The sequence below is a fragment of the Erythrolamprus reginae genome, chromosome 2 (assembly GCF_031021105.1).
Source record: "Erythrolamprus reginae isolate rEryReg1 chromosome 2, rEryReg1.hap1, whole genome shotgun sequence".
In the NCBI taxonomy this organism is placed as follows: Eukaryota; Metazoa; Chordata; class Lepidosauria; order Squamata; family Dipsadidae; genus Erythrolamprus; species Erythrolamprus reginae.
Genome location: NC_091951.1, coordinates 296,299,758 through 296,314,558, shown reverse-complemented (window position 1 = coordinate 296,314,558; position 14,801 = coordinate 296,299,758). Strand labels below are relative to the sequence as shown.

At 39.9% G+C, this 14,801-nt stretch overlaps 1 protein-coding gene across 2 annotated transcripts in view; it reads right to left on the bottom strand.

Annotated features, from left to right (window-relative positions):
• MCC (MCC regulator of WNT signaling pathway) overlaps positions 1-14,801 on the bottom strand; it is a 227,216-nt gene that overhangs the window by 31,376 nt on the left and 181,039 nt on the right. For both annotated transcript variants that reach the window (XM_070742893.1, XM_070742894.1), the window contains 2 exons: positions 10,569-10,775; positions 1,186-1,332 (listed from right to left, as the gene is read on the bottom strand). In XM_070742893.1, the coding sequence (XP_070598994.1) occupies positions 1,186-1,332; positions 10,569-10,775 (354 nt within the window). The remainder of the gene's footprint in view (positions 1-1,185; positions 1,333-10,568; positions 10,776-14,801) is intronic.

The window sequence follows — 14,801 nt, the reverse complement described above, 5'->3', positions numbered from 1 at the left end:
AGCAGGAACCCTATAGTACACCAGTCAAGTGGCAGTTCAATCTTCTCTTAAAAATGTCCAGAGTGTTGGAGTTCACAACGTCCGCTGGTAGGTTGTTCCATTGGTTGATCGCTCTGACCGTCAGGAAGTTCCTCCTTATCTCCATGTTGAATCTCTCCTTGGTCAGCTTCCAGCCATTGTTCCTCGTCCGGCCCTCTGGTGCCCTGGAGAATAAAGTGATCCCCTCCTCTCTGCGACATCCCCTCATATACTTGTAGACTGCTATCATGTCCGCTCTGGCCCTCCTTTTCTCTAGGTTATCCATGCCCAGTTCCCTCAGTCTCTCTTCGTAAGTCTTGGTTTCCAATCCCTTAATCATCTTGGTTGCTCTTTTTTGCACCTTCTCCAGAGTTTCAATGTCTCTTTTGAAGTGTGGTGACCAGAACTGAATACAGTACTCCAGGTGTGGGTGGACCAGGGCGTAGTACAGTGGTATTAAGACTTCCCTGATCTTGGAGTGTATTCCCCTGTTGATGCAGCTTAGGATTGTGTTGGATTTTTTAGCTGCTGCTGCACATTGTTGGCTCATGTTTAGTTGATTGTCCACCAAGACTCCGAGGTCTCTTTCGCAGTCGCTACTGCTAAGAGGGGTTTCTCCCAGGTTGTATGTGTGTCCAGGGTTTTTTCTGCCTAGGTGAAGGACTTTGCTCTTGTCGATGTTAAACATCATTTTGTTGGTGTGGGCCCACTGTGTTGGTCTGTCTAGGTCTTTCTGTAATTTGAGCCTATCTTCTAGGGTATTGGCTACCCCCGCCAGCTTGTTGTCGTCTGCGAATTTGATCAGTTGCCCTTCTATTTCCTCGTCCAAGTCGTTGATGAAAATGTTGAAGAGCACAGGGCCCAAGACTGAACCCTGTGGTACCCCACTGCCTACGTTCTTCCGTGTGGATTTGGAACCGCTGAGGACAACTCGTTGGGCGCGGTTGGTCAGCCAGCTATTGATCCATCTGCATGTGTTGTAGTCTACTCTGCTTTTTTCTAATTTGTTGATTAGGAGATAGTGGTCGACTTTGTTGAAAGCTTTGCTGAAGTCTAAGTATTATTACCAAACAGGGCTGAAATTTCTTACAAAGTTATCTCTCTTGCTGGTTTGGAAACATAGAATAGTACTACAGCGAAAGTAAGCAGTTATGTCCTAGGACTCACCTTAGCAATGGGGATGTCATTACTACTGCTGCTGGTGCTTAATTCTCCAGTACTAGGATTAATGGGACGGTTTGCAGAAGTGAGGCGACCTGGACTTGATGGACCTGTTGCCTGGACACTCTGTAACCGGGTCTGTAGTTCTCTGACCTACAAAAATATAATTATGTAAATAAATACTATTACTCTTGCTTCTTTAACTTGTTTTGGTAATATAAGAGAAACTGAGTTCTGTTTCAGGTTGGGATAATTGATAATAACAAACGTTTAATATTTTTGACTCAAAAGCTTTCCTTTGACTCTTGATATCACAAAAGGATACTTATTTTTATAACATTTTACCTAACATAATCATATATTAAAACATTTTATGTCTTATATTAAAGATGCAATCAATGGATTTCTAGCAAGAAATATAAAAGGTGTAGGGCATAGATAACTGTCTTACAGAACTTTATATAGAATTACATTTTTTTTGGGGGGGGGGGACATAGCTGGCAAAAACAATAAGGAAACATATAGTTCCAAATTGATCAAAATATTGTGTCTGCCCATAATACACATTTCCAAAGAACCATTGAAATAACTAAATTTAAATACATTAATTTTAAATGACAATGCAATATTTTAAAGTGATTTTCTTCAAGTATAAAGAAAGGTACATAAGAAATCTCTTTATGTGCTTTTTTAGTTTTCTATCTAGAAAATAAAATAATAAAATAAAAAGGTCAATTTTTCACTAGCAAAAAGATAAATAATTCACTTCACTAGAGAATTGGGAATAGTGAAAATTCAGTGGTGAGAAAAATTGGATTACAGTCAATGGACAAAAATATGCAAAAGGGTTAAGGAGTTTCTAAGATGAATTTGAAATGAACTATAGATATCGATGATTCCCTAAAAGCAATTCTTGAAAACCTAAGTTGGTTCTGGAAAAGTCAGACCTAAACTAGCAAAGATTATAACTAATCAGCATTAGATTAAAGATTAAATAAAGTCTAACATATGTTTTAGTATTAGGAGATTCATTGTAGTTACTAGGATAGATTAATATCCACAGTAATTGGTATCCTTTATGAGCTGTTGTCATCATCTTTAATTGAACATGATTTATGAATCTGGAAACAAGCCATTAATCTGTGGTGCTCTTTCCTAGTTCCTTTCACATAAGATAGATTTTAATCATTGTATAAACTAAAATTTGCAGAAAAATTCCTGTTAAAATACTATTTCTGATTTCTGGCTAAAGAAGGTGGGAAAAGGAGAGATTAATAATGGGTTTGAAGAAACAAGCTTGCATTAAGGTTTTCCTCGGTTATTAGATTATGAAGTTGAGAAAACATCCTAATATTTTCAGTTAACTTGTTATCAAAACAAGTGGGTCCTTATCAGATTTTGAAAAATCAGCTTTAGAGGATTCTTATTTTAGGATTTATGTTGTACTGTTTCCCTTTCTAGTACCCTGTAATCCCTTAATTCTTTTAGAAATAGTACGGGCTATTTCAAACAAAACTCATGTTTTTAACTATTGAGCAGTCAAGATAGCTCAGAGTAAAAGGAAAACAAAATCCAGAGTCTACCTCAAAAGACTTAGTTGAAGATGGTCTTTCCTAAATGTGAAAGGAGTGGAAGGATAGGACTATCTCCAACGAAGGGCATTCCATAATACCACTCTGCTATTTATCAAAGCAGACACATATTTTTTCAGACTCATTCAGAAATTTGGGGGAAAATAGCTTTATTAAAAGGCAGAGAGATGCTTAGCTTTCGCAAGTTCTGAAACATTTCAAAGTAGTCGCAGCAATGAAAAAATTCTGATCTTAAAACACTGCAATATCACTCTCAAATAACATTTCAGAAATTTATGTTGAGTAAAAAAGAATGTGAATGTGAATTCAAAAATGAATGTGAGTTATCGATTTTAGTTTTATTCACCAGAATGGTGTTAAGCCACAGGAGGTTTTATGTCTCCCTTTCTTAATTATTAACATTTTATGGTAAGAGCATTCAATTATTACTTTGAGTCAGGGGAGATATATAATATTGATTATGAAGCCATAAGTTAGAAAAATATGACATGTTGATGAGGTATGCCAGTCTTGAAGTTTGCCAAGTTTGAAGACCTCTATTCTACCTATTCAATTTAACTTTCTTTTTCTGGCCATTATGCCAAGCATAATACCAAAATAAAATCTCCACTTATGTTTTACCCCTTAAAAATGTCTCTGCAGTGTGGCATTTAAGAGTATGAGGTACACAATAAATAACCAGGTGCCAATACAGAATATAATTGGATATGTATTGAAGAACAAGTGGTAGTTAACTTAATACAAAGAAAAAATGTATTGGTCATGACAACAATAATCAAAACAGGTCCCCCAGAGTCGGCCTTCTCCAGGTCCCGTCAACTAGACAATGTCGCTTGGTGGGATCTAGGGGGAAGAGCTTTCTCTGTGGGGGGGCCAGCCCTTTGGAATCAGCTGCCCCCCCGGAGATTCATACTGCCTCAACCCTCCTTGCCTTTCATAAGAACTTGAAAAGTTATTTATGCCGCCAGGCTTGGAGTCATTAGATCTCAGCCTCTAGCCAGTGAATGCTTAGTATCCTTGGTTTGTGTTTGAGTGAATGATGTTTTTATATTTAACTTTTATAATGTTTTAGATTAACTATTTAATTAATTGGATCCAATTGTTTTTTGTATACTGTTTTTATTGTTGATGTGAGCCGCGCAGAGTCCACGGAGAGGGGTGGCATACAAATCCAATAAATAAATAAATAATAAATAAATAAATAAAATAAGACGGAGTGGCTGTGGGTTTTGCTTCCCAAGGACAATTCCATCTGTCCGTCCATTACCCTGTGGGGGGGGATCACTAACCCCCTCAGAGAGGGTCCGCAACTTGGGAGTCCTCCTCGATCCACAGCTCACATTAGAGAAACATCTTTCAGCTGTGGCGAGGGGGGCGTTTGCCCAGGTTCGCCTGGTGCACCAGTTGCGACCCTATTTGGACAGGGAGTCACTGCTCACAGTCACTCATGCCCTCATCACCTCGAGGCTCGACTACTGTAATGCTTTCTACATGGGGCTACCTTTGAAAAATGTTCGGAAACTTCAGATCGTGCAGAATGCAGCTGCGAGAGCTATAATGGGCTTTCTTAAATATGCCCATGTCACACCAACACTCCGCAGTCTGCATTGGTTGCCGATCAGTTTCCGGTCACAATTCAAAGTGTTGGTTATGACCTATAAAGCCCTTCAAGGCACCGGACCAGAATATCTCCGGGACCGCCTTCTGCCGTCAACTAAACAATGTCGTTTGGCGGGACCCAGGGGAAGAGCCTTCTCTGTGGCAGCCCCGACCCTTTGGAACCAACTCCCCCCAGATATCAGAGTTGCCCCCACCCTCCTAGCCTTTCGTAAGCTCCTTAAAACCCACCTCTGTCGTCAGGCATGGGGGAATTGATACTTTCTCTCCCCCTAGGCTTATAAAATTTATGCATGGTATGCTAGTATGTATGATTGGTTTCTAAATTGGGGTTTTGAATTAACTTAAATATTAGATTTGTTTAAATTGTATTGTTATTGCTGTGAGCCTCCCCGAGTCTGCGGAGAGGGGCGGCATACAAATCTGATTAATAAATAAATAAATAAAAAATAAATAAATAAATAAGTTCAATATAATTACTAATACTTCAGGATCATAAAGTCAAGTAACATAAGATACATAACACATTAGTGAATGGCTGAACATTGTTTCTAGTTTTCCAGAAGTGGAAAGAGCTGGTATATTACCAGGAGGTTTATTTTCCTGATTGTTTAACTTTTCCAGTTTTCAGGGATTTCATATTTTTTTAAAAAATAAAATAGATGATTTTATCTCCAATATGTTTACTAGTAACATCGATATGAATGATTTGCACCTTTGATCTAGAACAGATGTTCAACATGTTTATTTATCCAAGTTTATTTTAAACTGAGGATATTGTGTATTTACAAATATACATGCAGTACTGCAGATCAAAGCAGGGGCAGATCTGTTTAGAAATTGCTCACATATTTCCATGAACTTATACAGATGAATAGGAACCACACAGGTATACAACATCAGCCTGATTTTTTTTAAATGTAACCAAGAGGTACATATTTTTAAAAATGCACCACTAACATATATGAATTTGCAAATATTTTGCAAAACATTGTACTGCATCAATATATAATGCAATATTACAAATTAATATATTAATATAAATCAATTTATAAACAGAATTACTAAGCAATATACACATTTCAGAACAAATGTTTTTTACAAACATCTGCTCTTTTTTATATGATTACTCTGCAAAGAAGTAAAGCTATATTATGTGCACCATTAAAAAATTAAGTAATTGCCTCATTTGCAAATGACCTTGAAGAAGTACATGTTGTCATTTCTTAGTTGTTATACTCAAAAATAGAACAAACTGTTGGCTGAATACATTAAATATCTAAATTAATTAACCCTCTAACAAGCCTCCCAAACCCAACTGAGAGCACTTTGTTTGATTACAGATATTGGACTAAAGTAACAGCCCTATTGATTTCTTAAGCTTCAACTTCTTTTATTTACGCAAGTTAATGTGTACAGAGGAAAAACTAAATTTAAGTAAGGGTTTCTTTCTCATTCCCTAGGGAAGTAATATGAAGTCCTGTTTGGTTAGAGTTGCATATATAAAATATTTAACAGGTCACAGAAAACATTAATTTGTCTGGCAGCTCTAGTCTGTATTACAAATGCAAATAAGATCCCTGGTGCACACCATTACATCATGTGGCTGACATGGACATTTGTTACAGACAGATTTCTCCAGGGAGAAATAAACTGTTAAACAAATTAGCATTAGTTTAGAGTACAAGGCTTCCCTAATTTTCAATATGAAAGGAGGAGGAAATGAAGAATCAAAGCCTATGCTTCAATTTTTATGCTAAATCTCGCTGGGACACCCGCGCATGCACATCGGTGACCTGAACCTGCGCATGCAGCGCACCAGTATTGGCGGTAAGTAGCAACTCCCGCCTGGTGGCCTATCTATATAAAGAAGAGCCTGAATTAAACTTAAGTCATTTCATTTAAAAACATCATAGTTCAAAACTAAGGTTGATTACTTTTTCATTTCAATCTAGTCATTTCGGCTATGGCTTTCTTACAGCTACCCTATTTACTAAACTCATGGTTAAAAAAACAACTGAATTTCATTCCTAAGTAGAAGGGAGACAATATATCCTATTAAGACCAGCTGTTGCAGTTCAAGACAAACAAAGCAACCTAAGGAGTCACTGGGAAAGAAAAGAATTTGTAACGTGGGGAGAGGGCTTAAATGCTGAACCTCAGAAAAAATTGCACACTTTCCAGTCGTGCAATTAAATCTAACTGTTTCAAAGGTTGGAACAAAACACTTTTTGATTGCTTCACATTTAGATAAAACCAGCTATGTTACCAAGTTTCCCTTTTCTGGATAAACTAAGTTCACATGTTGTACATCATGTTAACTGATATAAAAATCAGCACAGAATTCTTCTGTGTGATAAATAAAATGCATTCTATTATCACTGAACTGTTTTAGTTTTTGTTTAAACTAAAAAAAAACCCAACAACCCCATAATTTTCAATGATAAAATTTCTCACAAGGTAGAGTGTAAGAAAATCAGAAGAGATCAAAATGAATTTTACAATGGAGCTATTTATTTTTAGCCAAAAATAATATTTGACTGCTAAGATGAACTAATAGATGAGCAACATTTGAAAGCTGGAGAATGGAATAAAGTGACCAGGAAAAATTTAGGCCATCTGGTACTTTAAGTCTATTTTCTACAATTTAGCATTCTGCAGCTATGTTAGGCTAATAGATCTGGAAGATATGAAGACAAGGGAAGCTGTTTTAAAAAGCCTTCAATATCAGGTGGTAGAAAAATCTGACAGCTATGGTATACAGTGATCCCCCGCTCGTTGCGAGGGTTCCGTTCCAGGACCCCCCGCAACGAGCGGGTTTTCGCGAAGTAGCGCTGCGGAAGTAAAAACACCATCTGCGCATGTGCAGATGGTGTTTTTACTCCCGCAGCGCTAGCGAGGAGTCGAAGATTGGGGGTGGCGCGGCTGTTTTAAAACATCGCCGCCGGCATGGGGGGCTTCCTAGCAGCCCCCCAAGCCGGCGGCGACATTTTAAAACAGCCGCGCCGCCCCAATCTTCGGCTCCTCGCTAGTGGGCAGGCAGGCGGCGGACAAGCCGTTCGCTGGCGCTGGCTCTCGGCGCTTTCGAGCTGAGTCCTGGAGCGAATTCGCTTCAGGACTCAGCTCAAAAGCGCCGAGAGCCAGCGCCAGCGAACGGCTTGTCCCCGCTGGCTCTCGGCGCTTTCGAGCTGAGTCCTGGAGCGAATTCGCTTCAGGACTCAGCTCAAAAGCGCCGAGAGCCAGCGCCAGCGAACGGCTTGTCCCCGCTGGCTCTCGGCGCTTTCGAGCTGAGTCCTGGAGCGAATTCGCTTCAGGACTCAGCTCAAAAGCGCCGAGAGCCAGCGCCAGCGAACGGCTTGTCCCCGCTGGCTCTCGGCGCTTTCGAGCTGAGTCCTGGAACGAATTCGCTTCAGGACTCAGCTCGAAAGCGGCGAGAATGAATGGCGTGGGCGGGCGAAGGGCGGGCGGCAGCGAGGAGTTTGCGTGGGCGGTGGAGAAACTCCTTGCTGATGCCCGCTGCTCGCCCTCCCGCCAGCAAGAGGGGGAAGACCCAGGGAAGCCGCCCAGCAGCTGATCTGCCGGGCCCCATCTACGCATGCGTGCCCATAGAAAAAAAGGGCACGCATGCGTAGATGGTGTTTTGACTTCCGGGTTCAAAAATCGCAAATTACCCTGTTCGCAATGGTTGGGGACGCAATAACCGGGGGATCACTGTATATGCCCTTTTTCTAAAATGGGAACAAAGGAAAGTCCAGCTTTATACCTTATCTTTAACCTGTTTGTAATTTAAAAAAAAGATACAAACACTAAGTTTCCCTTTTTTTCTGTGATGGACTGATTGGATCCCTTCAGCTCAGAATTGCTGCTTTAGTAAGTACAATGACAAGAGAACAACTTTCAAACAATTGCATATTCCCGATCTATGCACTTTTAAAAGGTTTCTGCTCCACTGCTCTAATTATACCATACACTTGATTAGATATGCAATATGTTTCTGGGGCTGAAAGACACATTAAATTGTGCTGAGTAGAAGTTTTGATAGTGAGATTATTTGTATAGCAGAACAGCATAAAAATAACAATGAGAGAATAAGGAAAGAAAAAGAAATGCATTCAGAAATTACTATTTTATTGCAAGGTCCTCAGGTGAGAAGGAAAATTATAAAAGTATGCCGATGTTAATTCCCATATCCAATTTATGTGAAAAATGAAGTTTCAGTGAGAAGTAAATATATAGCTACCGTGTTCCCCTGAAAATACGACATATCCTAAAAATAAGGCCAAGTCTGATTTTTGGGGTGGGCGTAAATATATTCCCTCTCCCAAAAATAAAACCTAGTGAAGGAATGGGTATGACCAGCACAGGAGGCAGCCCTTCCCTTCCCCCGGTCAGATAATGGCAGCTATGCCTCTTAATCAGGACCCGCGGATCAACTGATCTGATCTGGACCTGCCTCTCTGTTCTATCTTTCCCCAGTTTCCCATCCATCTATCCATCCCAATTGCCTACAAACTCCCACCCCACTCGCAAGAGAACAGCTGCTTGACACCTCTTTTCACAGTGCCCACCCAGAGGACAACTCCCCTCTAGCCGACCACAGCACCTCAACTTGATTGGGCAATAAGAGACCAGTTGGGCCAGCTGTCTGATGCTGAGTCTTCTGGGAGCGGCCACTCTAGGAGTGTGTTTCCTGCTCTATGGTTCCAGCTCCATGTAGGACTGTGGCTCCCATCGCTGTCTCCCTGCCCGGCTGCCAGAAGACACGGCAGCAGGCAGCTGCCCTGACCATCCTCTTCTCTACTTCCAGTGGTTTCCAGTTGGGGTTTACATCTTGTGGCTCAGCCTGCCCCATTCCCCGGCCCACCTGCCACCCCCAAACTGCATCCCACAAGATACGCATCTTACTGGAGTCTTGGCAGCTCTTTCGCGTCTCTCAGCTGGTCTGTGCTCCGTATGCCTGTCTGTGCAGGCATACGGTGTTAAGTTGTTACTTGCTCACACTCACGAGAAGTTTTTCTTTATTGTGCAAGATGTTTCCCTGCACAGACTGGCCAAGACACGTGGCAGAGCTGTCAAACTCTGGTAAGATGCATGTTTCACACCCCACCTCGCCCCATGCCCTGCCCCCCCGATAATAAGGCCAATTTCGGGGGTCAAAAGAAAATAGCACCTTGTCTTATTTTCATGGAAACACAGTATATGTATTTGTATAAAAATATTCAATACATTCAATATTCACCACACATATTAAACATCCTGCTTCCAAAAAGTCCCTGCCCCACATATGACTTAAGTACACTTTTCAAAATATCAATAAAACCTGATTCAGCCCTTCCTTAACACTAGGAAGACAGAATTAATCTTCTGCATTCTTATAAGTCTCTTCCATATAATCCATTAGATACAATCGCGTAACTGTACAACACTAGTCAGCTGTATCAGACTGCTAGGACTATAACTTCAGCTGGAAGATATTTTTTTAAAAAAATTGTTGATTAGATCCTTAAAGGCAGAATTGTTTGTTTAATTGGAGAAAGCGCTAGTCTCCTAAAAGATGCTAGTGTTTTCTTATCTTTTATATTAAACTAGAAGGCCCTAAGGCAAATCAGATGTTCTATTTCAAGCCATCCTCTCTACAATTAACTTTGAACATGTTTGGAAAGCTATTTCCCCCCTCCCCCCAAAATATAATATATATCATTTACTTTGATACTCTCAATTGTTTGTATGTGTTATTGTTGCCTTCCTGTTGTCTTCTTTATGTAGAGTGTTTTGGCTTCACTTATTTAAAAATAGAATTTCTGATTAAGGATTTCCCAGGCACTAGACTACACATTAATTGTGTTTCTAGGAGACTCACAAGAATTTGCTAAATTCTGTATTTTTGGATTTGGGGAAGGAAGATAGAAAGTACCTTCCTTTATATTTCTTAGAACTGAGGTAATAATCAATATGGAAGTGCTAAGAATTCTCCATTTGGACCGATCGGGATTACTTTATGTAATTATCTTTTACTGGCAATTCTAGCATCACTAGGAAAAAGAAGGATCAGACAAATTATTAACCTCCTCCAACTGATGACTGAGAAGGTAAAGTGTGAGAGCGAGAGCGATGAAACAGATTGTTATTGTAGCAAATTCATTTTTCTCACAAAATTAGATGTCAATCAAGAAACCTCACCCTTCTTCGTAATCTGTCTCGTTCTTCGCGGATAGCATTCATGGTGGCCTTAGTTCTGTTCAATTCTTCCTCTTTGCTGCATAGCATAGCCGTTAAGCTTTCATTCTCTTCCCTCAAACCTGCCAGTTCCTTCTCCCATCGGGACCTTTCTTCTGCCAAATTTGGGTACAAATCTCGGCCAAGCACACCTTCAATCTCCTCAACTGTCTGAAAAACATAGTAAATTAAACTTTTAGAGGAGTATATCACGAGGAATCACTGAATATACACATTCATATGAATTCATTGCTGTTTAGTAGCTAATTTTTGTTTAAAAACTATCATTTTTGATAATTTATACTACCATTTTAGTCCTTTGTCAATAGATAAGTTCAAGCATAATGGGAAAAAATATACTAAAAACAAACTTGCTATTCCACATCCTTGCCCCAATTTATTTGGCTCCATTTGAATTAGAATATAACATATCATTGAATTTTTCCTAACCTTTTATGAAAATTAGTTTTTTTACTACAATGCCTTTTAGGTCTCTCTCTCTCTCTACACACACACACACACACACACACACACAGTATACACAAACACACACCTAGTATATGCCGCCCCGAGTCTATGGAGAGGGGCGGCATACAAATCTAAATAATAATAATAATAATAATAATAATAATAATAATAATAATAATAATATGTGTTATACTGGCTATACAGTGATACCTTGTCTTACAAACTTAATTGGTTCCGGGACGAGGCTCTTAAGGTGAAAAGTTTGTAAGACGAAACAGTGTTTCCCATAGGAATCAATGGAAAAGCGATTAATGCGTGCAACGCCAAAATTCACCCCTTTTGCCAGCCGAAGTGCCCATTTTTACACTGCTGGGATTCCCCTGAGCCTCCCCTCCATGGGAAACCCCATCTCCTGACTTCTGTGTTTTTGCGATGCTGCAGGGGAATCCCAGCATCGCAAAAATGAGCGCTTCACTGGCAACGGAAGTCCGGAGGTGGGGTTTCCCATGGAGGGGAGCCTCAGGGGAATTCCAGCAGCACAAAAACGGGTGCTTCGCTGGCAACGGAAGTCCGGAGGTGGGCCATCCCAGCGGCGGCGGTGGGTTTGTAAGGTGAAAATAGTTTGTAAAAAGAGGCAAAAAAATCTTGAACCCCGGGTTTGTATCTCGAAAAGTTTGTATGACGAGGCGTTTGTAAGACGAGGTATCACTGTATATTGATACAGCCAGAATAAAAAACCCAAAGTAAAACAAAAAATATATTTTTTCTAAACCAGAATTAAACTTCTTGATTTCACAAGCATGTCATCTTACACAGAAAAAATATACAATATAAAACATACCAAGTCAAACAACAACAATCACAAAACTCAGTAATGCCACAATGTAAAGTAAAGGAATAAAGAAATTGACATTAAATTGCAGTTCAGGGCAAGGGTGTCAAACTTGATATCACTGAGGGCTGCATGAAGGTTGCGCTTGACCTTGGAGGATGAGATGGGAGTGGCCAGGTTGATGCCACTCATGTTGGAGGTGTCAGTGGTAGCCTGAGCGCTCTTCCAGTAAAAACTGGCTCCAGAGCTCATTTGCAGCTGCAACAGCCTCCTGCCACCCTCTGCCAGTGAAAATGGAGCTCAGGGTGTGTTTGTGTGTGAAAGCTCCATTTTCACTGGCAGAGGATGGCAGGAGGTTGTCACAACTGAAAAAGGAGCCTGGGCCCTCCGTTGGCAGAGGCACAGTGGGCTGGTCCTTTGCTGTTTCTAGGGTGGCCTTACAGGACAGATCTAAGCATCCCGCAGCCAGATCCAGCCCTTGAATTTGACACCCCTGGTTTAGGGTACCCAAAAGAGTTTAATTTTCAACCCTTTCAAAAGACCAGCAAAAATGGAGCCAACCAGAAGCTATCAATAAATATTGTGCAAACAGAGTGTTATTTGCTCCCAACACAGAGACCAAAATTCTCTCTTTTCCTCCCAAACAATTTTGTGGATGTTTATTAAATTAATTAATTAACTCAGAAATGGACAAAAATTATTTTAGGGCTGGCAAAGGAAAGAAATAAGAGAATCCAAAATATATGCAGATATATATACACACACACCGCCCAAAGACAGCTAAACATAAGGGACATTTTCCTGGTTTTTTTGGAAGAATATGTTGAAGCATTTCTCTCAAATGTATCTGTTTAACTAAGCTAAATCTGAACAGTAAAAGCCCAGCTACTGTTGAAAAACTAAAAATAACTTTAAAGTAAGATAAAGGATACTATGCAAATCTCTAGGTATTTCTTTTTCCAGATATGCCCATGTTTCGTCATCACTCCGCAGCCTGCACTGGCTGCCGATCAGTTTCCGGTCACAATTCAAAGTGTTGGTTATGACCTATAAAGCCCTATATGGCATTGGACCAGAATACCTCCGGAACCGCCTGCTGCCGCACAAATCCCAGCAACTGATTAGGTCCCACAGAGTTGGCCTTCTCCGGGTCCCGTTGACGAAACAATGCCGTCTGGCGGGACCTAGGGGAAGAACCTTCTCTGTGGCAGCCCCGGCCCTCTGGAATCAGCTCCCCCCAGAGATTAGGACTGCCCCCACCCTTCTTGCCTTTTGCAAACTTTTGCAAACTCAACTATGTCGCCAGGCATGGAGGAATTGATATATCCTTAGCTGCCTTTGATTTTATGGATGGTGTGTTTGGGCTGTATGACTGTTTTTAATAGGGGTTTTTTAAATATTGGATTTGTATATGATGTTTTATTGTTGTGAGCAGCTCCGAGTCCTCGGAGAGGGGCGGCATACAAATCTAATAAATTATTATTATTATTATTATTATTATTATTATTATTATTATTATTAGGAGCTAAAGAAATTATGAGTATTTCTATGAGAGTTGTTGACACAGATTACTTACAACTATGTTTGTATTACAATACTTGTTACAACTTATTTACAGTAGTATTAGATTCATAACAGCAGCTAGAATTCACAGGCTGTTATTATAAGTGCTATGGATTTTATATTGTCATGTATTCACTTCTTTGAAATAACAGTGATTTACTTGAAAAGAAAACATAACTCAAAATTGCTTAAAATTTGTAACTGTGATATTCTCAACTACATTCTATATCATTTATGTAACTTTCCTGGGCTGCGCTTGCCTCCAAACCAAATACATACAGCTATATTTGAGACTCAGTTAAGAGGAAATTGTACTTTTTAAAGATAAAAGGGTCTGTTTCATTCACATCTTGTTATGCTAATGTAAGCAATGCTAAACCATTGACATTTGTAGAGTATATTTGCTCAGTAGGCAATAAAGTACATGAAACATTATAATTAAATTCTAAAATGGGTAGCAAAGTGCATTCCACTTAATCAGTCGATATATTAAGTGGACTTACTGCTGCTTTCATTAACTAATTAAGAAAAAAAGTTACTGTTAACTGAATGAACTACCATTTGCTAATGCAAACAGTACAGGTTCCTTATCTGGAATAGACCCAGTCTAAAAAGTCTTTTGTACAACCGTTCAAATAGCAGTGACTTATGGCTGTTTCAATTTGAATAAATTTGATGTGTTTTACTGACTACTTTATCTGCTATGAAATAAGATGATCCAAAGGAATTTGGACTAGCAATCTGGAATTCAGGGTACTCTCCTTCGTTTACCACTCTTTTCCTCTCTTTCCAGGAATAAAACCAAGACTGAGCTGCTCATCTCAGCTCTCTTAGGAAGCTGCATGCATGCAGCCAGACAGCTTATCAATGTCTGGGAACAGCAGCACGGGAAATGTTGGAGACCTGGTTTTCTTTGCAAAAGCCAAGTTTTAAAAGAAATGGCTCTTCCACTTTAGTATTGTGTCACCAATCAATTGACAGCTGGCTTCTTTTGAAAAGAGTTGTTACTGCAAAAACTTTGAAGTTCTGAAGAGCACTAAAACTGCTGTCTCTGAGCAGATAATGCCTGGAGCAGTTGAGTAATAAAGCAATAAGCAGTGCCATGTACATCTTTTCTCCCCTTCCCAATTGAACTGGAGCGTGAAAACCATTAGTATGAGAGGTGCAGGGAGCATATTCCTTGGTTCTCTGTAAAGACAGACAGAACTTGTGATCTGTCTTCTCCTTTTATATTTAGTTGTCATATGTATCATGTGTAGCTATGCATGTATTTTTCTCCTTTACTCTGACTTCAAAGCTACAGCTGGCTATGAAGCAATAAAGGCACGGTTATT